The sequence below is a fragment of the Fundulus heteroclitus genome, unplaced genomic scaffold (genome assembly GCF_011125445.2).
Source record: "Fundulus heteroclitus isolate FHET01 unplaced genomic scaffold, MU-UCD_Fhet_4.1 scaffold_178, whole genome shotgun sequence".
NCBI classification, from domain to species: Eukaryota; Metazoa; Chordata; class Actinopteri; order Cyprinodontiformes; family Fundulidae; genus Fundulus; species Fundulus heteroclitus.
This window is the reverse complement of record NW_023396590.1, coordinates 119459-146032: the sequence shown is the minus strand read 5'-3', so window position 1 is coordinate 146032 and position 26574 is coordinate 119459. Positions and strand designations below refer to the sequence as shown.

The 26574-nt window shown below is 41.2% G+C and overlaps 2 protein-coding genes across 6 annotated transcripts in view; one reads left to right on the top strand and one right to left on the bottom strand.

The window, feature by feature from the left end:
- Positions 1-682: 682 nt before the first annotated feature.
- LOC118558890 (gamma-glutamylaminecyclotransferase C-like) lies at positions 683-5054 on the top strand. Its single transcript, XM_036129516.1, has 2 exons — positions 683-767; positions 3885-5054. Exon 2 carries the CDS (start codon positions 3909-3911, stop codon positions 4392-4394), a length of 486 nt encoding a protein of 161 aa, XP_035985409.1. The 5' UTR covers positions 683-767; positions 3885-3908; the 3' UTR covers positions 4395-5054.
- A 2120-nt stretch (positions 5055-7174) lies between these two features.
- Positions 7175-26574, bottom strand: part of farp1 (FERM, RhoGEF (ARHGEF) and pleckstrin domain protein 1 (chondrocyte-derived)) — a 71177-nt gene continuing 51777 nt past the window's right edge. For 3 of the 5 annotated variants that reach the window (XM_036129509.1, XM_036129512.1, XM_036129510.1), the window contains exons 14-27: positions 24056-24261; positions 22975-23064; positions 20228-20361; positions 18025-18106; positions 17885-17946; positions 17630-17805; positions 17269-17552; positions 12731-12820; positions 12552-12634; positions 12352-12464; positions 10367-10527; positions 9860-9967; positions 9615-9766; positions 7175-7590 (exon numbers count right to left, since the gene is read on the bottom strand). In XM_036129509.1, the coding sequence (XP_035985402.1) occupies positions 7515-7590; positions 9615-9766; positions 9860-9967; positions 10367-10527; positions 12352-12464; positions 12552-12634; positions 12731-12820; positions 17269-17552; positions 17630-17805; positions 17885-17946; positions 18025-18106; positions 20228-20361; positions 22975-23064; positions 24056-24261 (1817 nt within the window). In that variant the 3' untranslated portion in view covers positions 7175-7514. The remainder of the gene's footprint in view (positions 7591-9614; positions 9767-9859; positions 9968-10366; positions 10528-12351; positions 12465-12551; positions 12635-12730; positions 12821-17268; positions 17553-17629; positions 17806-17884; positions 17947-18024; positions 18107-20227; positions 20362-22974; positions 23065-24055; positions 24262-26574) is intronic. The other 2 variants (XM_036129513.1, XM_036129511.1) reach the window with 2 other exon arrangements.

The window sequence follows — 26574 nt, the reverse complement described above, 5'->3', positions numbered from 1 at the left end:
GGGAAGCTGAAGTCAAACTAGCAACTTTTTAACTACAAGACCACTATTATTCCCATGGATGGATGGATAAACAGCAAATGTTTCACTAAATTGCCTTTAATAACAGCTTTTTAACAATAAATTAGAATAAACATCTCTCTAAGAGGCTTGTTTGTCAGATCAAATCCTGCCTTTTGGAAAAAACATTTAAAGCGGTATTAAACATACTTTTCATCAACCCCCCATTTCAATATGAAAAATGTTGCCTGTTTATTTATTTGTCTGAAACATAATTTTAATCTTAAATGCTTGTTATTAACTGGAGGTGGGGGGGTCAATCCTAATGAACAGAAATATACTTTAAAACATCATCAATCTGTGTTAATCTATATAATGTGTTTCACTTAGTGACATGAGAAACTGAAATTGAGGAATTTTTCAATAATATACTAATTTATTGAATATTAAAGTTCTACTAATTTATTCAGTACGGAAGTTCTACTCTCCTGCAGTACTGTTTTCCTCCAGTAGATGTCAGTAAACGATCTTTACTCACAGCTGAGATCAAGTAAAATCAAGTTGGGTTAAATTTATAAGTAAACTTCACAAAGTTTCGATTAAAAAAACAGAATCTGTCAGGCTCTGATGTTGCACATAGATTACACACAGTCTCTTTACCCTGCTGGATTAAAATGACGTCAGACCTTGTTCTGTGCGCATGCGCATGCAAAGTGAAACCGGAGCTGCTGCGGGAAAATCTAGAGAGGAAGAACAGATCGACCTGCAAGGTAATGTAAAACTTCTGCGTCTTCTTACTTTTATGCGAGAATAAAGTTGTTGAATATATTAAATTACGTCTTTATTCTGACTCTAATGGCAGCTGTTAGAATAAGATTTGGCACCTGACGTCAGCTTTATGGTTCATTAACCGGTCTTAAAGCTGCAGATCGCTGAGTTCTCCTCAATCATCTGTCGCCTCTGCTATGAAGCGACTCTTTGAGACTTTAGTGAATGTATAATTAAAGGTCTGCGCGCAGAAATAACACAGCAACAACAAAAACGTTCATTTGTAACAGTTGTCCTCATTGTTACTTTCGGTATAAGAAATGCGTCGTTAATGAGTTCTGTCCAGATCAGACCTTAATGTCCTCCAATAAATGAAAGTTTTATATCCTTATTACTCAGAGATTCAGAATATAAAAGTTAGTTCTCCTCTTCTAGCTCCTTCGTCATAAAACAAGGATTTTAGAAGTTGGTTAATATTGATCTCAGTTTATTGTAAGAAAGCACTAAAGGTTGGCAGCTCACATGTAAAAATAGTCACATGCAAGAGCAAAAAAAAGAAAAAAAAATACCATAAGTTATACTTAACTTACATCAGCTGAGTATATATATATATATATATATATATAGTAATTCACATAGCTATAAATGGGACGGAACTTTTCACATTAATGTTGCATTCCTTTTTCCTCGTAAATCAAAACTAGGAGCTGGGAATGGGGTAAACCACAGTAAAAAGCGCTCCAGTTTTATAATTCGGAAAAGTTGAGATTCCAAAATACAAACAAAAAAACACAAGGTTAGGATTCCAATATGGCGATGGCTAGGAAAGCTGTTTTGTTTGTTGTACCTCTTATAAATGTCCTTTTAAAGCTGTACTTTCCACATGCAAACACCACTTTTAATTTATTGGGTCCGAGTTGCAGCCTCTACATGTGACATTGGTTTTAGACACACTCTTACAACTGTGTGTTGTAAAATAAACAAAACATGTTTTATCACTTGTCGATGCGAGGAGCTGCCATGTTGGATCAGACAATCAGCCTTAAAGGAGAAGTCCGGTCAAAATCAGAATTCAAACTGCTGAAAGTACTTTAAATATAAAACTACTACATACTGTGCAAAAAATTATACGTTTTTTTAATTATGAATAATTTTCATTTAATCATGTTTATGTGGAGGAATCCATCTTGGTCAAGAATAGTACTGTCACCTCCCATTTTTTGTCGTCACTCGGCGGACCCTCCGTTGAGCAAGTTTCAACGCTCTGTTTGTCACGGCGCACTATTTTCCAACATGGCGACGACTGGTGTTCTGTACGAAGCAGAGAGTGATGAAGTACTTAATGACAGTGATGGAGCTCCGTGGAGCTATCATCATCTGATAGCGATATGGATTTTTTTAGAAGAGTTTCTTGACAGAAACCGGACTTTTGACGGAATCCAGCGTACCTATTTCCAGTGCAAACTCAGTCGGGTCCTACAATATATATGTATACACGCGCGTGTGTGTGTGTGTGTGTGTGTGTGTGTGTGTGTGTGTGTGTGTGTGTGTGTGTGTGTGTGTGTGTGTGTGTGTGTGTGTGTGTGTGTGTGCGCGCGCTCCGCCGCAGCACGCCGGCGCTGCAGCGGAGCGCGCGCACACACACACACACACAGCGGAGTAGAGATCGCGCTGAAGTGACTTAAGTTATACATTTGCCCTCTAGTAAAAAGGGCAGGTGGTCATTATTGTATAAATATTAAAATATAAGAGCGTTCCAGCACATGCTGGGGCGGAGGGATACCACATCACATGTGGTATCCCTCCGCCCCTTTGCTCGGTGACCATCCCCGCAAATTCTAAATAAAAAATTCTAAAATAAAAAATAACTTACCGAATATCCTCGCTCTCATGTCATGTTCAAAACATTCTTCTTTGAAATGGTCACTGCATATGACGTGTTTTCTCTCTGGCCAGAAGTTAGATGGCAAATCCGCTCTGTTCAAGTTGGCAATCCAGCGCCGAGCCCGGTGGCTCATGAATCGGGAAGTTGAAATAAGCAATGTTTTTTTCTACTTTTACCAGTTGTGTTGGAACATCCGATGGCCATGCACGTGGGCATTGTTGCTTCAGCAAAAGCTCTTGGGAATGTCAGCAGTGAAGTCCTCTGGAAATCCGAAAAAATTATTGATGATCGCAGCTGTGTAGAATGGCTCCTATTGACTTTGCATGGAAAGCGGAGAGAAATGCTGTCGCCGCTTCCGCTTTTCCACGCCCCAGGATGTGATGTCAAACGCCCCTTACTGCCCAAATATGGGCAGTAATGTCAGCCCCCATACACAGTGATTCAGACGACAATTTATGTTTTTATTTTCTTATTGATTAAAGATAAGTTCATTAAATAACCACAAACGTATTAGTTTTAGTTATAGCTAATGATACCCTGATTTTTCCTTGTTGACCGGACTTCCCCTTTAAAACATTTATCTGACATCCGGAGAGGAAAGTCCACCTATAGCTCCCTTTACCATTGATTTTTTCCGATCAGAAGCCATAATTTCCGATTTCCAACTGCAAATGAAACACGACGTGCTTTAGTGCATTAAGGGAATCACTTCTAGGCGAAGGTGTTCCACAGGGATCACTATTTGGGCCACATTTATTTGAAATATACCAATAATCCTGATTGTGAATAATCTTTTAAATCGTTTTAGCGCTCTTTGTCCAGGAACTGATCCTACAAATAATTACTAAAACATGAGTTTTGCAAATCAAATCTATTAGGGATGCAAAGAGCACATGATATCTAAGCGATCATCCATTTCAACTTTGATGAGATTGTATGAAAAGGCAGAACATTTTCTTTTTTTGTAGCACCCATTACTTCAGCATTATAAATTATACATAACTGGGCAATAATTGTTGGTTTGCTAGCAATGTTAGCAAAATAGGAGGCAGGCGAGTGACAACCTTTTTTGTTTATCGTGAGGCCTGATTAATGTTTAACACATTTAATATCAAGTCTCTACCTTCCAAGTGCATGAATTCCACATGTTTTTGATTGTTTCTAGATTGTTATATGTAAATGCTGGTTAAATACACCAGATCAGATATTTATTTTTCCTCTTCTTTAATCCCAGGTGCCTTCTTCTTCTTCTGCCCTCATGCATCGCGTCTTTGTTTACGGCTCCCTAAAGAGGGCGCAGCCAAACTACCCTCTCATAACAGACAGCAGTAATGGAAAGGCGGAGCTCCTCGCCACAGCTACAACCGTCCAGAAGTACCCACTGGTGATCGCTACTCAGTACAACATCCCCTTCCTCCTTAACCTCCCGGGACAAGGCCACAGAGTCCATGGAGAGCTCTACAGAGTGGATGAAAAGATGCTGAAATACCTGGACTGGTTCGAGAACATCCCCACCATGTACCAGCGGACTGTAGTAGAACTGGAAATCAACGAGCTGGCAGACGTGGTGGACGAGGAACTATCGCCTGGGAACATCACTGAGGCGTCTGTGTACAGCACCACCACCTACCAGCCGGACTGGCCCTCGCTGCCGGCGTACCAGAGCTACGACTCCAACGCAGACCACGGCCTGAAGTTTGTACTGAGGGAGGATCGAAACTGGGCCTCAGCGCGGCGATGTTAATGACTTCCACCTCTGTGCAAATGAGCACGCTGCCTTTAAACCTAGATAAACGGGACCAAGAGCTCCAGCAGACGGACCCAAACTAATCCTGAAGGTGAAAATGACTGAAAAATATCACTAATGCAACTGAGGAAGTTCTCCATTTATACTGATTTAAGACAGATTAAGCACTTTTCTACAGATCTGTACACAAATCTTTGAGTCATACATGTTTTTTTGTTGTTGTTAGATTATCTTGCAAAGTTGTTTTGAGCATTTATTTGTCGATAAAACTCCTGTAGTGGATACATGAAGTGATCCTCATAAAGAGCCTCAATTTGTTCTAGCAGATGGACATGAAGCTGAAAATGACTGAAAAAAATCATTAATGCAACTGAGGAAGTTTCCATTTATCTTGATTTAAGACAGATTAAGCACTGAGTCATACCTGTTTTTGTTGTTGATTTATATAAATTAGATTATCTTGCTAAACTTTTGAGCATTTGTTTGTCGAGAAAACTGATAGCCTATACATGACGTGATCCTCATATTGCCTTAGATCCATAAAATGGAGCACAATTATTCTAGCAGATCATCCTGAAGCTGAAATCATGTATAAATGTTACTGTTCATATTGTTAATTATTCAAAAATCTGCAAAGCAGTAAACTAAGAGAAGGATTTTCCTGTTCATGATGTGAATTCTTTTTGTACAAATAAATCATCTCATCTTTTAAAAAATGTTCTAAAACATTTGGTCAGAAGTCTATGTTTGAAGATGTTTATTCTTGTCTTTATTGACTTGATTTTGACACACAGCAATAAAAGAGTAATCTATTATCAGAAAATCAAAGTCAGACATCAGTTAAAGCCAGTGAAGATAGATAATCTGCCTCATTTTAACCAGATTAATGCCGCTGCCTTTTTCTTTGTCACTACTTCAAGTCTAGTAACAAGTCTCTGCTTGTTCTGGTGCTTTTGAATGCTCGGTAAATGCAACGGGACTTTGTGTTTTTTCCCCCTCATTCGACTCACATTGAGGAATGCTGACGTGTCTGAAAGTGAAGCTGAAAGCAACAAAAGAAGTGTTTGTTTGGAGAAATAAAGACGGGGCAGCAGGGCTTCAGTCCAGCAATGTTCCCTGGAGTCTTACTGGGTTAATCTGAGGACAATGTCCCACAAACCAGCGCGCAGAGACATCACAGGACAAAACTCCTAAAAACAACCGTCTTAAATCCTTTCTAAAATCTGTTATTCATTGCCCCTAGCTAGCATTCCTCTGAGATTTTGGTTCGTGTTAACAAGATGGCGTCAACCAGTTTAAGAAAACTTAAAGGTATTTTCTTCAATAAGAATATCCTGATTAACAAAAAACATTAAAATTTCTTGTTTTAAATAGTCCTTATTTACTGACATCTTTATCTACAGGCCATTTTTGTAACTTGTGGGTAATGCAGAGAAAAGTCAAAATTTAATTGCAATTATAGTTTAAATCAGGGGTGTCAAACATACGGCCCGCGGGCCGAATCCGGCCCATGGAAAAATTTAGTCCGGCCCCGTGGCTAAATGCATTATCATTGTTAAAAAAAAAATTATTATTATTTTTGTTTTCAGTGTCCTGTCTGGCAATGTAGCAATAATAATTGTTGTCTTAATGCCAAAAAGAGCTCATCAGATTTGACTTTCACAAGTGGAGCAGTACGGCTTTTGCCATAGTGCTCCGCTTGATTTATGAATGTGAATAGTTTTATTATGATTCATGCGGGGAATATCTGAAATGATATGGACACTACAATGGGAAAGTAGAAGAGGAAAGGAAGAACAAGAAGAAACAAAAGGTGAAAGAAAGAGGAGATAAAAGGAAGAGAATGAAAAAACAATTATTGAAAAAAAACATGTACTTCGTTTAATTGAAAATATGCAGTTTCTATATTGTCCACGAGGGGCGCTGTGTTTTAATTAGCAGATTAAGCTTCAGGTGTGGAAAAAGTTTAATCATTTCTTAATTTTTATCTGTTTGATGTATTTTGTCATGCAGGACAGTGTTTTTAAGTCCCAAAAAATGTGAATAAATGTTTTTCAACATCGAATAATCACTGTGATCAGTTCTTATGCATAATGCACAAGTAAATGTTTAACTGAGTAAAAGTATTGTTGAAATTGCACATACTTTTCTTAAAAACGCTGAGGTTATTCATGATATATTGTGTAGAAGTAAAATTAATTTAATATAAAAATCAACAACAAGTCCACTTTTATTAGTTCTATTTAATTTTGAATGAGTTTACTCGTGTGGCCCTCTTAAATTCAGATTAAGCTGAATGCGGCCCCTAAACCAAAATGAGTTTGACACGCCTGGTTTAAATGAATCGTAATTTAGATTTTTTGGCAAAAATTGCACTTGCCTTGGAGCTAGTATCCTGCTTGAAGACGCTACCAGACGATGGGGACACTGCAGTCATATGGAGATGGTCTTGCATCAGCAACAATACCAAGTAGACATCAACAATCATCTCGGGGTCGCAGCGCGCCAACAGCATCACATCATCTGCAAAAAGACGAACCCTGCAGGTTCCCAAACCAGAGAAAATCCCGCTGCCTCCACAGGATCAAAACCCACCATCTCTTCAAGTAAAATAAGACGCCAGTTGTGATTTGCTTTCTTTATTTTTCATATGAACACACAACTTTTTAAAACAATTCCAGAAACCTGGAAAAAAAATACTGAAAAGAAGGCGATAACGATGGGAAATCTCTGTTGGCGTTGGAAGCAGGTGTTTCTTTTCAGTGAAGATAAATGAAGGAGGAAGTGGGGGGAAAAAAAGGGGAATTTTCACAGTGTTATCAAAATACTGTACAAAAAGACGCATTACAAAAAAAAAAAAAACATTTCTCATTAGGTCCTGAAATGGCATTATTTTTTTAATTAGAGCGTGTTCACATCCTCACACTTGCTTGTGTAAATATGTTGATTTGAAAAGTGGAAATGACGTCAGAAAATAAGGACAACACTACCAGTATCTTCCAGTTTGGCACAGAAAAAGTAAGAACGTCGAGGATAACTGGTGCGTGAGGACTTCTGAGAGTGTCGGGCGTGGAAAAAAGTGTGGATTAAAAAAAGAGGAGGAAGGCGGCAGATTGATCAGTAAAGATCCTTCCTGGAGCTCAGCAGGGGACGGCTGGCGGAACAGGTGGCGCTGCGGATCACCTCCATCCACCTGAAAACCGAAAACAAAAATAAGATGACTTCATAAATCCGTTAATATTTTCACATCAAATGTTCACATTTTTGTCCCGTTGTTAAAATGCAAATTAAGAAAAACAGGTTAATCGCAAATTTACTGCAGATGTGTCTACAGTGGTATGCATTTAATTATGGAGTCGGCAAAAACTGATGGACAGCTGGGTCGAGAGATGAACGGATGAGTCGACAGACGGGTTTGATGGAGGAAGTGACGCAAATGTTTACGCTTTTTCCAGACATTTGCACTTTTTGTAGGAATCCCGTGTGTTTTCACTTTAACATTAGCGCTCTGTGGTTTCATTAAGCCTTAAAGTAGGGCTGGGCCGATAAAACACTCCGATTTTAGTATCCCAAATCCGAATAAATCGATGTAACAGAAAGAAATGATTTTAAGAGCTTAATTTATTTCCAGCATTTTGTCAGGGAGTTGACCTGAATTCAAAGTGCAACTAAATACAGGCTGTGAAACATGCTGGTAAAACAAGATGGCCGCCCTGCTGTTGGATAGCTGATGGACAGCTGGGTCGAGAGATGAACAGATGAGTTGACAGATGGGTTCGATGGAGGAAGTGATGGTTCCACGCAGGGAGTGATGGTGGATGGACTCAAAAATAGATCAGTGGATCGATTGAAGTGAGGGAGCAGGGGTGTGATTACTTTATCTCTGCTCTGGTTCTCAATAAACAGCTGGAGATTGATGGAATCGGCGTTTCCTTTTATTTAATGAGTAGCTAAGGGATCGGTTATCCCTACTACCCACAACAACAGGTGGAGCGGGTAAACATATCGATGGGCACGGACAAATGAAACAATTATCTGTTTACAGCAAATTTATTTCACCTGTCCAGACATTTATCGTGTGTGAACTGATTTAGGATGATGGATCTTTTTTACACTCGAGTCAAATGTTTACGCTTTTTCCAGACGTTTCCACCTTTTGCAGGAATCCCGTGTGTTTTCGGTTTAACATTAGCGCTGTGGTTTCATTAAGCCTTAATTAAGCCTCATTAAGCGTATAAACCATCCAGACCACTCAGGTCTTCTGGCTCCAGCCTTCTCTCTAGAACCAGAACCAGAACCAGACATGGAGAAGCAGCATTTAGTTCCTATGCTCCACTGATCTGGAACAAACTTCCAGAAAACTGTAAAAGTGCGGAAAGCCTGAATTCTTTTAAATCGAGATTAAAAACACATTTGTTTAAAACTGCCTTTGAATGTTTAAGTTAAACTGCTTTACTATTTTTAATGTTCTTTTTTGTTTCTACATTCTATCCCTACTTGCTTTTATTCCTATATTTTAATCATGTAAAGCACTTTGCATTGTCTCTGTACTGAATTGTGCTATATAAATAAATTTGCCTTGCCTTGCCTAAAGTAGGGCTGGGCCGATAAAACCTCAGATTTTAGTATCCCAAATCCGAATAAATCGATGTAACAAAGAAATTGTTTTAAAAACTTAATTATATCCAGCATTTTGTCAGGGAGTTGACCTGAATTCAAAGTGCGAATAAATACAAGCTGTGAAACATGCTGGTAAAACAAGATGGCCGCCCTGCTGTTGTAAACAATATAAATATAACTAAATGTTTGCTGCTGCTGGTTTTACACAATGAGCAAAGAACAGGCTTCACTTGTTTAACTTCAAACTAACTTAACAAAAAAAGTTAATTAATAAGTTAAAGTGCCTCATCCTATAAAAAAAAAGTTTCCTCTTTAATATAATTTGACAATATATCTTCCTAAACATATATTCAGCATTACATGTAATTCTTTTTATTGAAGCCCAGAATAAAATACTGATTTTCCAAAAAAGTTAATCAAAGTAAATTGTAAATTTTAATTAAATCAATTAAATCTATTTGTCGCCCAACCCAAACCGAAAAGCATTAAAAGCTGCAGCATCCAACATCTGTATAACAGCAATAAACAGCTTCCATCTACCCTACATCCGTTTCTTTAGAGCAAAAGCAACATGAGGTGACTGCAGGGAACACCCACCGTTCAAAGGTGTACTCGCTCTCTGATCTGAAGTAGTACACGTGGGATTTAAAGTGAAGCTTGAAGACGTAATCTTTGTGGATGTTCTCGGACTCGGCGGGGACCGTGACGGCGTAGCCCAGCAGAGGGAGGCTGGCCAGAGGGTATTCATCCTGCAGGGGACGCCACACATAAAGTAAATAAATAAATCACAGAGCGCCGACTCTTTTCTTTTTTTTTTTACCCGTCGGGACGCCACGTCTTACCTGGTGCGACTTGTAGAAGAAGAGGCTGAAGTTGGTGAAGACCACCCAGAGTTTCTGCCAGCCGTTGCTGTTCTTGAACTTCCTCAGCAGGTTACCTGAGAGCTGGTTCTGCGAAGCACAGAAAAGCCCGTAAAACAACGACAACTGGACAAGGTTGAGGAAAGAAGTGCTACATCTACGCTTCGCTTTCATAAAAAAAACTCTCCCCAACTTGTGGATCAACTTTCTAAAAACAGAGAGAAAAATCGTTTCCCGGCTGCTGCAGTACCTCGTTACGCCACCAGGTGTCAGTGACAGAACGGCTGCACAGGGGGCCTCACTGACTGGGCCCTACCAATGCCAGCGTGAGCAGATAAACAAATGAGGGCACAGACGGACACAAAGGGGACAAAGCGGTGACAAAGAGAAGACAAAGGACACTGAGACGCTTGACCTTTGCCTGTGGAGGAGACAAGGACACAGAGCGGAGCACACATGAGAGAGGGGGGGGGAGACGGAGTGCAGCACCTCCACGGCGATGCTGAAGTCCACCATGGACACGCTGGTGTTGCGATGCCAGCAGACGTGCACCGTGGTGTTGCCCCGCTGGCTCTGACGCTCCAGGGACGAGCGCGAGCCGCAGAGCTCCTCCTCGGACTCCGGCTCGGCTCCGACGTCCTCCAGCGGCTCTGGGGAGAAAACGAAGAAATAAAGACCTTCACTCACAGCCAGAGGTGTCAAGTAACGAAGTACAAATACTTTGTTACTGTACTTAAGTACACTTTTTAGGTATCTATACTTTACTCCATTACTTATTTTTCTTCCTACTTCTGACTTCTACTCATTACATTTTCACACAAGTATCTGTACTTTCTATTCCTTAAATTTTTAAAACAAGCGTTACTCGTTACTCTTGGCTTCAGTTTAATATTTATTTCACGTAATGTGCGCCATCCAATGCAGATCATTGGCGTCATCCACACCTAGTGAGAACTAGTGTAATTGGATGAGTCGTATAACGCAAACACTCGTTGGTTAGCTATTCGTCAAATTTGTGCTGAGGCGAAAGGAAATCATCAGAAGCAGGTGTTCTTCAAACTGCAAACGTTAAATGTATGTCATGCTACAATAATGTCCGATTCAGAAAAAGATGTCGAAAGGTCGGACACAGGCGAGAGCGTGTCGGGAGATGGAGACGGAGACCAAAAAGACCTCCCGCATCCTTGGGACTATCTCAAAGGATTTTTCGAAATAGTCGGGAGCAAAAATGACTCTTGGAAAATGCAATGCAAAGACCCACGTTATTTTGGCGTTCAAGAACTCTCCCTCTTTTTCTCTTATTCTCTTTCTTTCTAATGTTTTTGCACCAAAGGGTATAGTTTAATTTAGGTATTTGATGGAACTCACACATTTATGTTCTGGCAGTTCTGCAGGTTGAATACTACCTCTGTTTGGAATTGAATTCCAATAAAGTTTGAGAGAGAACATGCTCCTTGAGTGACTTTGTCTTTGACTAATGGGTTAATGATTATGTTGTGTCTTGGGCCACATGTAGAACTAATCAGTGTTTAAAGGTAAACTATGCAACCGGGGTTGATTTTCCAGCGAGGCTCCCCCCAGAGGGTGAAAGTAAAAGTGCACTGTCGTAAAGATGCTCAGCTGTTCTGGTTTCTCCGTCAAGCCAGGCGCGGTTGTTTTGAGCTTAGCAGACAGGCGAACGCAACGAAAAGTGGAAAAAACGGCAGTACAAACAATGACTAACACAGTGAAAGTATGAACATCAGGCTTCCCGCAGCGCTATCTTGGCTGCCTCGCCAAGCCGCCGCCTCGCCAGTTTTATTATTATTATTATTATTTATTTTTATTTTTTTATGTTGGCGAGACGCTACCGCCGCCGCCTCGCCGCCGCGGTAGCGTCTCGCCAACATAAAAAAAAAAATAAATAAAATAATAATAATAATAAAACTTGATATGCTTGCATGTTTATTTGACGTTAACACGCGGTTCTTTGTTGTTGCTTTCGCGCATGCATATAGTGAATGGCAGGGCAAAAACACATGGAGTTCTCGTCGTAAAGCGAGACTTCTGTGTGTGCGGGCCGTGAGCTCTTGCAATTGCAAGTGCGGTATTTCCCCCACAGACCACCAGGGCGGCCGAGAAAACCTTTGTTCAACCTGAAATGACTCATTTAAACATCCAAAACGGTATAGAACACATTAATTAACTGAAAAATGTTGCATAGTATGCCTTTAAATTAAGCTTTCAATTCATATAGTGGCATTTTTTTTAAAGGTTACTTTATACTTTTATACTTTAAGTAGTTTTTGGAGCACATACTTTTTCACTTTTACTTGAGTAAAGAGGTCAAGTTGATACTTCAACTTTTACCAGAGTGTTTTTAAACTGCAGTATCTATACTTCTTAAGTAACACATGTGTGTACTTTTAACACCACTGCTCACAGCAGGGAAAAGACGGGAACTGAAGCTCAGCCGAGGGTAAAACTGGTCTTACTGCTCTCAGGTGGGCTGGTGGAGAGCAGGTCGGCGTTGGGGCCGCTGCCCTGCTCTGCCAGGTCGATGGCCATCCTGATGTCCTCCACCCAGCGCTCCATCTCTGCAGCACAGCTGCACAGAGCAGAAACAGAGGCCGTCACTCCACACACAGAACAAAGAAGATTTACTTTAAAATGAGGTTTTATCCCCTTCTCTAACCTGGCCGCCACCACGATGGACTGCCGCTGTCCGAACAGCGTGAACGAATGAGGGACGCCCCACTCCTCCTCGCTTTCTCTGATCTGCAGGAGACCGCGGCGAAAAAAGAGGCGGGAAAGACGAATTATTTAGAGAAATCCTTTTTTTGTTTTTTTCCGCGTTGAACAATTAGGACCCACCGTCATGCCATAGAGCGGCAGCTGGCCGTGGATCTTAAACTGGTTGGACGGCGTCATCCCTCGGCTGGTGTACATCAGGCAGTCGCTGAACTGGAGGAGAGACATTTAAGCAGGTTTAGATTCCTGATTCATCTTCATTTGGTCACATTTTAAACTAATTTGATACAAATATTCACCCTGAATGTATGACAGGAAGGTCTACAACAGTCAGAGGGAAGGAAATGAGGATGGAGAGGAGAAGGAAGAGGAGGAAGGAAGGACATGAGGATGGAGAGAAGGAAGGGAACAAAATAAATAAGAGAGGAAAGAAGGAGGGACACAAAATGGGAGAAGGAAAGGACCAAAGGGAACAAAGGAACCAGGGAAAGGCAGGAAGGAGACATTGAAGGAATGAAGGAGGAATGTGATGTTGGAAGGAAGGAGGAAGGAAAAGGACACAAGGTAGGATGGAGAAACGAAAGGAAGAGAAGGAAAGGACCAAAGGAATAAAGGAAACAGGGAAAGGCAGGAAGGAGACATTGAAGGAATGAAGGAGGAATATGATGTTGGAAGGAAGGAGGAAGGAAAAGGACATAAGGAAAGATGGAGAAACAAAAGGAAGAGAAGGAAAGGATCAAAGGAATAAAGGGAACAGGGAAAGGCAGGAAGGAGACATTGAAGGAATGAAGGAGGAATATGATGTAGGAAGGAAAGAGGAAGGAAAAGGACATAAGGAAAGATGGAGAAACAAAAGGAAGAGAAGGAAAGGATCAAAGGAATAAAGGAAATAGGGAAAGGCAGGAAGGAGACATTGAAGGAATGAAGGAGGAATGTGATGTAGGAAGGAAGGAGGAAGGAAAAGGACACAAGGTAGGATGGAGAAACAAAAGGAAGAGAAGGAAAGGATCAAAGGAATAAAGGAAACAGGGAAAGGCAGGAAGGAGACATTGAAGGAATGAAGGAGGAATGTGATGTAGGAAGGAAGGAGGAAGGAAAAGGACACAAGGCAGGAAGGAGACATTGAAGGAATGAAGGAGGAATATGATGTAGGAAGGAAGGAGGAAGGAAAAGGACACAGGGCAGGAAGGAGACATTGAAGGAATGAAGGAGGAATGTGATGTTGGAAGGAAGGAGGAAGGAAAATGACACAAGGCAGGAAGGAGACATTGAAGGAACGAAGGAGGAATATGATGTAGGAAGGAAGGAGGAAGGAAAAGGACACAAGGCAGGAAGGAGACATTGAAGGAATGAAGGAGGAATATGATGTAGGAAGGAAGGAGGAAGGAAAAGGACACAAGGCAGGAAGGAGACATTGAAGGAATGAAGGAGGAATATGATGTAGGAAGGAAGGAGGAAGGAAAAGGACACAAGGCAGGAAGGAGACATTGAAGGAATGAAGGAGGAATATGATGTAGGAAGGAAGGAGGAAGGAAAAGGACACAAGGCAGGAAGGAGACATTGAAGGAATGAAGGAGGATTATGATGTTGGAAGGAAGGAGGAAGGAAAAGGACACAAGGAAAGATGGAGAAACAAAAGGAAGAGAAGGAAAGGATTAAAGGAATAAAGGAAACAGGGAAAGGCAGGAAGGAGACATTGAAGGAATGAAGGAGGAATGTGATGTAGGAAGGAAGTAGGAAGGAAAAGGACACAAGGCCGGAAGGAGACATTGAAGGAATGAAGGAGGATTATGATGTTGGAAGGAAGGAGGAAGGAAAAGGACACAAGGCAGGAAGGAGACATTGAAGGAATGAAGGAGGAATATGATGTCGGAAGGAAGGAGGAAGGAAAAGGACACAAGGCAGAAAGGAGACATTGAAGGAATGAAGGAGGAATATGATGTCGGAAGGAAGGAGGAAGGAAAAGGACACAAGGCAGGAAGGAGACATTGAAGGAATGAAGGAGGAATATGATGTTGGAAGGAAGGAGGAAGGAAAAGGACACAAGGATGGAGAAACAAAAGGAAGAGAAGGAAAGGATCAAAGGAATAAAGGAAACAGGGAAAGGCAGGAAGGAGACATTGAAGGAATGAAGGAGGATTATGATGTAGGAAGGAAGGAGGAAGCAAAAGGACACAAGGCAGGAAGGAGACATTGAAGGAATGAAGGAGGAATATGATGTCGGAAGGAAGGAGGGAGGAAAAGGACACTAGGTAGGATGGAGAAACAAAAGGTAGAGAAGGAAAAGATCAAAGGAATAAAGGAAACAGGGAAAGGCAGGAAGGAGACATTGAAGGAATGAAGGAGGAATGTGATGTTGGAAGGAAGGAGGAAGGAAAAGGACACAAGGCAGGAAGGAGACATTGAAGGAATGAAGGAGGAATATGATGTCGGAAGGAAGGAGGGAGGAAAAGGACACAAGGTAGGATGGAGAAACAAAAGGAAGAGAAGGAAAAGATCAAAGGAATAAAGGAAACAGGGAAAGCCAGGAAGGAGACATTGAAGGAATGAAGGAGGAATGTGATGTAGGACGGAAGGAGGAAGGATAAGGACACAAGGCAGGAAGGAGACATTGAAGGAATGAAGGAGGAATGTGATGTTGGAAGGAAGGAGGAAGGAAAATGACACAAGGAAGGATGGAGAAACAAAAGGAAGAGAAGGAAAGAGGAAGGAAAAGGACACAAGGCAGGAAGGAGACATTGAAGGAATGAAGGAGGAATGTGATGTTGGAAGGAAGGAGGAAGGAAAAGGACACAAGGAAGGATGGAGAAACAAAAGGAAGAGAAGGAAAGAGGAAGGAAAAGGACACAAGGCAGGAAGGAGACATTGAAGGAATGAAGGAGGAATGTGATGTCGGAAGGAAGGAGGAAGGAAAAGGACACAAGGCAGGAAGGAGACATTGAAGGAATGAAGGAGGAATGTGATGTTGGAAGGAAGGAGGAAGGAAAAGGACACAATGAAGGATGGAGAAACAAAAGGAAGAGAGGGAAAGGATTAAAGGAATAAAGGAAACAGGGAAAGGCAGGAAGGAGACATTGAAGGAATGTGATGTAGGAAGGAAGGAGGAAGGAAAAGGACACAAGGCAGGAAGGAGACATTGAAGGAATGAAGGAGGAATATGATGTAGGAAGGAAGGAAGAGGGAAAAGGACACAAGGAAGGATGGAGAAACAAAAGGAAGATGTGACAGAGGAAGGAAGGAACAGGGGACAGGACAGAGGGAATGAAGCAAGGAAGAAGGGAAGGTCCTGAGGAGGGAAAGAAGGAAGGAAACAAAAGATTGAAGAAGTAAGGAAGTAAAAGAGGAAAGAAGGAGGGACACGAGAAGGAAAGGATAAAAGGAATAAAGGAAACAGGGAAAGGCAGGAAGGAGGCATTGAAGGAATGAAGAAGGAATATGATGTTGGAAGGAAGGAGGAAGGAAAAGGACACAAGGAAGGATGGAGAAACAAAGGATCAAAGGAATAAAGGAAACAGGGAAAGGCAGGAAGGAGACATTGAAGGAATGAAGGAGGAATGTGATGTTGGAAAGAAGGAGGAAGGAAAAGGACACAAGGCAGGAAGGAGACATTGATGGAATGAAGGAGGAATATGATGTCGGAAGGAAGGAGGAAGGAAAAGGACACAAGGAAGGATGGAGAAACAAAAGGAAGAGAAGGAAAGGATTAAAGGAATAAAGGAAACAGGGAAAGGCAGGAAGGAGACATTGAAGGAATGAAGGAGGAATATGATGTAGGAAGGAAGGAAGAGGGAAAAGGACACAAGGAAGGATGGAGAAACAAAAGGAAGATGTGACAGAGGAAGGAAGGACCAGGGGACAGGACAGAGGGAATGAAGCAAAGAAGAAGGCAAGGTCCTGAGGAGGGAAAGAAGGAAGGAAACAAAAGATTGAAGAAATAAGGAAGTAAAAGAGGAAAGAATGAGGGACACAAGAAAAAAAGGATCAAAGGAATAAAGGAAACGGGGAAAGGCAGGAAGGAGACATTGAAGGAATGAAGGAGGAATATGATGTAGGAAGGAAGGAGGAGGGAAAAGGACACAAGGAAGGAGAAACAAAAGGACGATGGGACAGAGAAAGGAAGGACAAGGGGACAGGACAGAGGGAATGAAGCAAAGAAGGAGGGATAACCTGAGGAAGTTAGAGAGGAAAGAAGGAGGGACACAAAAATGGGAGAAGGAAAGGACCAAAGGGAATAAAGGAAACAGGGAAAGGCAGGTAGGAGACATTAAAGGAATGAAGGAGGAAGGAAAAGGACATAAAGAAGGATGGAGAAACAAAAGGAAGATGTGACAGAGGAAGGAAGTACCAGGGGAGAGGACAGAGGGAATGAAGCAAAGAAGGAGGGAAGGACCTAAGAAGTGAAAAAAGGAAGGAAAAAAGGTAGGACAGAAGGAAAGCAGTAAAGACGGATAGAAGTAAAATAAATAAAGAAGGCCTCCAGGAACCACAGGAGGAAAGACAAGGAAGAAATAAAGGAGATAAGGAGGAGGAAAGGACACAAAGGAGACGCCTGAGAATGAACAGACCGAAGGATGGTCTCTAAAGGACAAATATTCCCGTGTCTCTCTTTTGTTATTGTCTTGAAATATTTCAGATATTTGGCCGGCAGAAAAGATTCCTACCAGGAAGAACATCCTCTGCTGGAGGCCCTTCCCCGACAGTTTGCTGAGGCAGCCCAACCTGATGAACTCCTGCAGGTCGGACACAAACACGTCAGCGAGAAACGTCACATCCCGCCAAAGAATAATAAAAAAAAATAAATAAAATAGACCCACCCTGCCGGGTAAGACGAGGTTTTCGATGCCGGTCAGATCCTTCTTCAGCTCCAGGAGCTTCTGGAAGTTTTCCATCTTCATCATGATGCCCTGGAGCTGCAGCGCCGTCTCCGAGATCTCCGCCAGGGCCGCTGCAGGGTTTGGAGACGGTTGGATTTTAGAGGAGGAAGGAAGGCGGCTGAAGACAAGCAGGACACAAGAGGAGCACCTCTGCTGTCCCTGAAGTCCTCGTGGGTGGGCGGGTAGTGCTTGCACAGCCTCTCCAGGATCAGCTTGTAGTGCAGCAGGCGGTGGAGAGGCCGGAGGAAGAAGATGTAGAGCGGCAGGTAACAAACCCTCTGCTGCTCCAGGTCTCTGCAAAGGGCCTCCACCTTCCGACTCGACCTGGAAACAAACAAAACCTGAGCGGTGAATTTCCCCCGACGTCAGGTCCAACCCGGCGCCTTCAGGTCCACCGCCTTACCTGCAAGCTCGCTCCAGCTCCACCAAGCACTCTGAATGCTTCTGGAGATGAACCGTCAGCTGCTGCAGGGACAAAAGGAAACCAGCGATCACATCTCTGAGCGCTCCTCTGAGCCGCGGGGGAACGAAACGAGCACTTACCCTCAGACCCTGAACGTTCTTCAGTAAAACGTCACCGATTCGCTGGTAATCTCCTTTAATGTGAGCGTTGGACCGACCCTCCCTGCAGGAGGCAGGACAGTTATTGTTGACCTGTGTAGTTACGTGCAATCACCACTAGGTGGCAAGCCAAGACCGACTGGGACATTTATCAGATATACTGTATTTGCAAAAGTCTCACCTAACCAGGGGTGGGTAGAGGAGCCAAAAGCACTCAAGTAGCATTACTTCAACATGTTTTAATGAAAAATTTAAATAAAAAGTAGCCAAAAGAAAAAAAAAGTACTCAAGTAGCATTACTTCAACATGTTTTAACAAAAAATGAAAATAAAAAGTAGCCAAAAGAAAAAAAAGTACTCGAGTAGCATTACTTCAACATGTTTTTACGAAAAATGTAAATAAAAAGTAGCCAAAATTTAAAAAAAGTACTCAAGTAGCATTACTTCAACATGTTTTAACGAAAAATGCAAATAACAAGTAGCCAAAATTAAAAGAAGTATTCGGCAAGAAGGCAACTCAAGTCCTGAGTAACTAATTAAACATCTTATTTAACCTTTTTAAGTATTCGGACATAATTATAAAGTCATACACAAATTCTGGTATTTAAAAGAATAAAATAATCTCTCTTTATCTAAGATAGATAGAGAGATAGACAGATAGAGAAATAGAGAGATAGATAGACAAAAGTATACAAAATATTTAATATTCTGGTATTTAAAAGAATAAAATAATCTCTCTCTATCTAAGAGAGAGAGAGAGAGAGAGAGAGACAGACAGACAGACGGTTGTATAAAACCGTAGTATACAAAATATATACACAAAATATACCTTAGCTTCAACATAACAAATTTAGGCAAAGGAAATTTATATAAAACTTAATAATAATGTTTTTCAACATAAAATTGTCGAACCAATACAGCATTTATAGTATTTTTGAATAGCATATGTCCTATAACAATATCTACTACTTCCTATGTTCTCACTTGACCTCCAGATCACTCAATGAGCTCAGCAGGTACAAAATAACATTAAAACAACAAAGATTGTGTAAAAAAATAAAAAGTCTCACTTCAACATAAACTGTAGGTATGAATTTTAAGTTAAAGCAACTCTGCTCTACATTTAATTATGCAGGTAGAGTAGCCTGACACTTCTAAACATTATTTTAGTACAACTAAAAAGTACAGTGCAGTGAAACTACTCCTAAAAGTGCATCCTGTTCAAAAATGTACTCAAGTAAAAGTAACTGAGTAAATGTAACTAGTTATCAGTGTATCAACCATCCAGACCATTAAGGTCTTCTGGCTCCAGCCTACTCCACATACCTAGAACCAGAACCAAACAAGGAGAAGCAGCATTTAGTTCCTATGCTCCACTTATCTGGAACAAACTTCCAGAAAACTGTAAAGATGTGGAAAACCTTAGTTCCTTTAAATCAACATTAAAAACACATTTGTTTAAAATTGCCTTCAACTGTCCTAGTTAACTGAATCACCACTTTTTTGTTCTATTTTCTATCTATATTTTATTCCTACTTGCTTTTATTCTGTTTTATTTTGCTATATTTTAATCATGTAAAGCACTTTGCATTGTCTTTGTACTGAATTGTGCTATATAAATAAATTTGCCTAAAAATAAAATTTGCCTAGTTACTACCATCTAGCGCACCTAACAGACTTCCAGAGGGAAGAGAGTAGGACTTTGAGATGCAAAGATCTGTCCGAGCAAATTCTGTGCAAGAAGCCAAAAGAAGGCTCCAGAAATCATAAAAAAATGTCATAATAGCTTCAAGAGAAATGAAAGTGGAAGTCTGTAGTATCAGAAAACGGCCTTCTGTCACACTGGGAGGACATCTTTGCTTGAACTGCGCCACAGAGGACGTAGACAAAGACTGGGACCTATATTTTTCTAGGGATGCTAGCCGCTGCGTTAAAAGGATGTTTTTGAAGTGTTTTAATCAAAGCATAAATACACAATGTTTAGCAGCTCTTCTGTGTAATGACGACGCATCGTGCCCACATCATGATGGGTCCGCCTCCATGCTTCCAAGCTGAAGGGATCCCAGTTAAACTGCAGCTGGTGGGTTTTCAGTTTAAATGACAGAAGCCTCTGAGAATAATAAAAGTTCCTCTGTAGGAACAAGCTCTGCTCCTCTTGGAGGGTCGGTCAAGAGGAAGGTGCTCACCACTGAGCCAGCCGCTGCTCCGTCTCTTTGAGGAACGCCCGGTGGAACCTGTAGACCGGCTCGTAGTGGGAGGAGATCAGGTTCTTCACGGCGTCTGGAAAGGCTTCATCTTTCCCTGCAGCTTTCTGGAAGAACTGCAAAACACGACAAGGAAGAATCCACTGAGGGAAAACCAGGAAGGAACCGGAAACCTGACCGCGGGAGGAAAAGCAGGGGTTTGATTTCCACCCAGGACAAGATGTTGGTCTCACTGAGCAGTTTTCATGGAAAACGTCGCTTCACAGAATTCTCAGTATTTATTTTGATTTTACATTTTAACACACGACAGGAGGAGGTAGGAGACAAGGAACAGAATGAGGAAGTAGGCAGGACATGAGACAAGGATAGACACAGGGAAGGAAGGAAGGAAGGAAGGGAGGAGAGGGAGCGAGGGAGGGAGGAAGGAAGGAAAAAAGGAAGGAAGGGAGGAAGAAGGGAGGAATGGAGGAAGGAAGGAAAAAATGAAGGGAGGGAGGGAGGAGAAAGGAAGGAAAAATGAAAGAAGGGAGGGATGTAGAAATGGAGGGAGGAAAGAGGGAGGAAGGAAGGGAGGGGGCAGGGAGGGAGGGAGGAAGGAAGGGAGGAAGAAGGGAAGGAGAAGGGAAGAGAAAGGAAGGAAAAAAGGAAGGAAGGGAGGGAGTAAGGAAGGATAAAATGAAGGGAGGGAGGGAGGAAGAAATTTATAACGGAATCAATGAAGGAAGAAATTAATAAAAGAATGAAAGAAGGGAGGGAGGGAGGAAGGAAGAAATGAAAAAAGGAAGGAAAGAGGGAAGAAAGGAATAAAGAAATGAAGGAAGGAAAGAAGGAAGAAAGGAAGAATTAAAAAAGGAAGGAAAGAGGGAACAAAGGAATAAAGAAATGAAGGAAGGAAAGAAGGAAGAAAGGAAGAAAGAAATGAATGAAGGAAGGAAGGAAGGAAGGAAGGAAGGAAGACAGGATGAGGGAAGGAAGGAAGGAAGGAAGGAAGGAAGGAAGGAAGGAAGGATAAGGGAAAGCAGGTAGGAAGAGAGGAAGGAAGGAAGGAAGACAGGATGAGGGAAGGTCGGGTCTGTAGGTGACGGTGATGGAGGCGCATGTCAGAAGAGAACAGAGCAGATAAACGTGAACGTCTTCATCCCCCAAACACAGAGGCGTTAGATTCCCTCTGCAGGAGGAATCACACCGCAGTGAGACAGCCAGCGAGACAGCCAGCGAGGACAGGAGGTCGTCCAGATGTCTCACAGGAGGAATCAGGGAGGAGGAAGGAGGGAGGGAAGGCGAGAAAGCGTTGGGGAGGGTGTGGGACCTCGGGCCTGAGCTGCGCCACCCAAAGAAAACATTTAAGAGGCTTTAAAAAGCTGCCAGCGCACGCCTTCCCTCCACATCAAAGAGAACGAAAGCTGAAGTCAAAGGAGGAAAAAACGAATCCCTGAGTCTGGGAAAAGAGGACAGCAGAGGGACATTTTGAAGGGACACGGTAAAGTTGTCTGTCCCGCTGCTCGTCGTAGTCTTTGGTTATAAAAGCTGAGCCGTTAAATCAGGCAAGAGCCAAGTCTGACCCTCTAATTGCAGACATTTCTTTTTTTTTTGTTGTTGCAGACATTTTATTTTTAAAAGCAAAGCCAGAGAGTGTTTCAAAGGGAGGAAACACAGAAAAGGCCGTTTAAAAACACGCAGAGAAGCGGCTCTGCAACAGAAAACAGCTCCTGCAGCTACAGCCACGCTATAATTTCAGGGTTTAACAAAAGAAGAAACAGAAACTCGGCACACATAAATTTGGATTCAAAGCTAGAGTTTTAAAACCTGCTTACACTGACGTTTCTGCTTTTGGAGAATACTTTTTTCTACTCGTTACAGTCCTAACACGGCATCAGAACCATCAACCTTTGCTTCCTACATCTTCAAGTAAACAGAGAAATTTAAGACAGAAACTAGGAGGGAGGGTGGAAGGTGGCAAGCATGGAAGTAAGGGTACAAGGAAGGAGAGAGAAACGCTAAGGAGATTAGAAGCACTGACAAAAGGTATAAAAGTAAGAATGAAGTGGGACACAAGGAAGGAGGCAAGGAAAGGAACCAAAAGAAGAAGAGAGGACAAGGTGGGAAGAAAAGAGTACTGATGAAAGGAAGCACATGAGGAATGAAGGAAGAAAGGGCACATGGAAGGGGTGAGGATAGACAGAAGAGGGAGGAAGGGAGAAGACAAGAAAAGTGACACAATAAAGGAAAGGTACAATCAACAAAAAAAAGGAAGGAAACAAGGAGGACACACGATTGGACAAGAGGAAGGGAGATAGGACACAAGGAATGAGTGAAGCAAGAAGGACACACTTAAGGACTTAAGGAGGGAACAAAAAGAGGAGGATGCAAGAAAGGAAGGAAGGAGTAAGGATACAAGAGAGGATAAAAAGGGCAAATACAAGGAAGACAGGTAGGACACAAGGGAATATGGGATGAACATACAAAAAGAAGAAGAAAAAGGGAGGAAAGAAGGAAGGACACAAACAAGGAAGGAAGCATAGAAGAGGACAAGGAGGAAGAAGAGCATAAGACAGTAAGGAAGGACATGAGGGAGGAAGAACACAAAGATAGTGTGATAGGGAATATCATTCAATACCGTTTTAGTTGTTTTCTATCCTTTAACAGAGGTGAAAAATACTCAAATCTAAGTCCATATTTATCTGGACGGCGTTAGGAAAGCAAAGCAGGTGTGATTTGGTAATTATTACCTCTGTGATAACCTGAAGGTCTTTGAGGTAGGTCCGCTCTGTCGTCAGCAGTTCTTTGGCTATGAAGTAGGCTTTGTCTGTGGGAAACTTCTGGACAGAAACAGAAAAATCAGATCCATCCACCGCCGCCACCGTTTATATTACAGCAGCCTCCAAAAATATGCATTCACTACTTTATGTTGGCCAATCACACGCAAAAAACATTGAAACACATTGAAAGTTTGTGATTGAAACATGACAAATTATCTTTATAGATTTATTAGCACATAAATAATTTTCCTGTAACTATTTTAAAAGGTGCACAGCCACATTATTGGACTTTTATATTTATTTATATATGTCAGTAGTTCACTTTAGTTGCATACAAAGTTTTTATGAAAAATCATCATGTCCTGCTGGCATATTAGTTATTATTTTGCCGTTTTATGCTTTGTTTTTGCTCAATCTGTTGGTAAATAAAGCCTTTTGTGTTTATTTATAAAAGCACATGTTAAAACAAGTTATCGTCTAATTGCCATTAGCATCTCCAGTTGAAACAATGCAGAAAGGTCAAAGATCCAGTGAAAAAAAAACACAAAAAATATATTCCAAGAGGCTGGGGATACAGTATGGATGTTGGTGTTCTCTGAAGCGGACGCTAAACCTACCAAGACTCAGATGTGATGCAGAGTTGACTGACGTGACTAAATGTTCAGATACGAGGCTCTTAAAGTTGCTGTCGATCGTTTTATTTAATTAATAACAGTTGATCTTCAATCATGCCGAGCTGCTGCTTTACTGTGAAGCATTGCAAAGGGTCAGGCTCGGTCCGACACTATTTAAATTGTATTTATTAATTAAGTAAACCACTATTATGATAGTTCTGCAATACTGCCACTAGATGGCACCACACCGTTTATATCTGCTAATCCTGCCCGTGCTGGGGCTATATTTTTCCATCAAAACATTATCATGATGGAGGCTAGGTGTATTTTACTATTTTATTATGATCAAACGGTTTTTAGTCTTTTTTAATAAGCATATTCTGTGGTTATATATATTTAAATGATTTATCCAAATAAATTCTTTAGTTTAAGCCCACCTTCCTCCTCGCCTCCTCTTCATCGTCGTTGCGAACGTATCCCGCCTCGATGAGCAGCGGGCTGGTAAGCGGTGAGAGCGGCTGACCGTCTGAAATCGGCCCCACATCCTCCATGCCGGCGACGCCCGTCTCCCCGTCCCCGGGGCCGCTGCCGTTCGCGACCACCCGGGGACTTTCATGCGGGGAATCCTTGGCTTCCAGGCTTTCTAAATGTGGGAAGTTCGGAAAAGTAAATAGGGGAGGGAGGAAGACAAGAAAAAGATGAATCAGATTAAATAAAAAAAATAAAAATAAAAACATTTTTTGATGTCAAATCGTTTTCTGTTACAATAGATTTTTGGCAATTGTGTCGTGAAACTAAATATACTGTATTTTTGTTTTGACATTGAATTTTTTATATAATAATACCTACTTTCAAATTGAAAACATTTCTAAAATGTGGTTAAATCCACTAATTGGTCATTTCGAACCTGCTTCAATTAACAAGGATAACGAGTCTTTCTAATGTGCATCAGGTTTAGTTGATATAAATAAATAAAAATATATATATAACACTAAAGTTTACCATGAAATTATCGCATGTATTTAAGCAGTGGACTGGATTTATATATGGAAGCTATTGAAACAGGAAACTGGTGGAAAGGAAGTATTCAAGGACACAAAGAAGTAAAAAGGGCCACAAGGAAGGAAAAAAAGAGGAGCATAAGGAAGGAAGGAAGGAAGGAAGGAAGGAAGGAAGGAAGGAAGGAAGGAAGGAAGGAAGGAAGGAAGGACGGACAACGGAAGAAAGGAAAAAGAAATTTATGACATAAAGACAGGAAATTAAGAAGGAAGGAAAGGGAAGATCAGAGAGGAACAATGGAACAACACAAGAAAGGAACCAAGGATAAAAAGGAAGGAAGGAAGGACACAAAAAAGGGACAGGGGAACACAAGTGAGGAAACGATAAAATGAAGAAACGAATAAGAACTGATGGAAGGAGGGACACAAGGGTGAATGAAAAAACATACAAAAAAGGAGTGAGGGGAGGAGGCAGAAATGGTAGAACCACAAAGGTTAGGAAAGAAGGAAGCAAGAAAACACAGCTACCAAATAAGGACGCGATAAAGGAATGGAGACACAAGACATAAAAGGTAAATCAAGAAGGGAAGGAAATAATGAAGGAAGCACACAAGTAAAGAATGAAAGGCACAAGAAAGGAATGAAGGTAGGACACAAGGGTAGAATGAAAGAAGGGTATAAATTAGGGAAAAAGGTTAAAGCCACAAGGAAGGAAAGAAGGAATAACGTTGGTGAGGAAGGTAGTATGAAAGAAATAAGGAAAAAAGACAGGAAGGACACAAGGAAGAAAGAAAGGACACTGAAATTAAGATTTTTGCCAGACTAAGTGGAAATAATAAATAAACGAAGACTACAGCAGGTCAGTCAGAATGTGGCACATTTCATTGGATCCAAAAGGCCCAAATCACAACAAAATTAAAACACAAGTGAGAATTAAACATTTTTAGCATTAATCCAAACTTCCAAGAGGAACATACTGATGGGCAATGATGCAATAGTGAAATAAATATGTATAAAATGGAAGTAGGTCAGGGTGCAGTGGGGTTAGCAGCTGGTAAATCGATCTCAAGTGGGTTAAAACTGTAAAAAAAAAAAAAAGTCTGTTTCAAAACTCTTAATAAGGAATCTGAAATATGCATGTAGAGATTAAAGACAAATTTTACATTCCCCAACAGAGAAAGTAGAATCACTACCACTACAGCTAAAGCTACCACTACTACTACTACAAGTAAACTACATGATTTTAAATATAATCGTATACTTGCCCAGTTTTCCAAAAAGTCCACTGCTATACATCAAACTGGATCATGGGTAAACCCATCGCAACCAATGAGTGCAGATCTATGCGGCGGTGCTATGAAAAAAAAAACTGAACTCAACACAGCAAACACACAGGAACAAGCTAACAGGAAGGTGAACAACACCAAACAGCCTCTACACTACAGACAATCTACCACAACACAACACATGGAGACGTGTCACACTCCAACGGGTGGATGGACGGGATGTAGGAAGACTCTGGAGTCCCTTTTTATGTTAAACAATGTTGTTTTTTTTATTGACACTAGTGCACCACAAACAAATAGCGTTAAAAAAAATTAGACAGATGAAAGAAAGGAAAGTCATAGAACCAACAAATAAAACATATCCAGCAAGAGTTTGGCGATAGAAGTGAAAGAACGGCGTCGTGAAAGTGATAGACAACGAGTGAAACAGTACATATTTATAAGAAAATTAGATTATCATTCGTATTTAGGCAGTTTTTTAGTTTGCACAACAGCATGCATTAGTTGATAGTCCCAGCATTAAAAGTAGGAGATAAAAACGGATGCTTTTCTTGCAAACTGGAGCAGCCGCTAATGTTTTAGTAAGCAGAAACTTAGCAAGAATGCTATATAAATCTGTTTAAATTTTGAAAAAGAGGAAAAACAAAAGCAGTAGGCAGCAAACAGCAGGAA

Bases quoted from the DNA above. Each gene is read 5' to 3' on its own strand.
- LOC118558890 (XM_036129516.1), top strand. From the start codon at position 3,909: ATGCATCGCGTCTTTGTTTACGGCTCCCTAAAGAGGGCGCAGCCAAAC.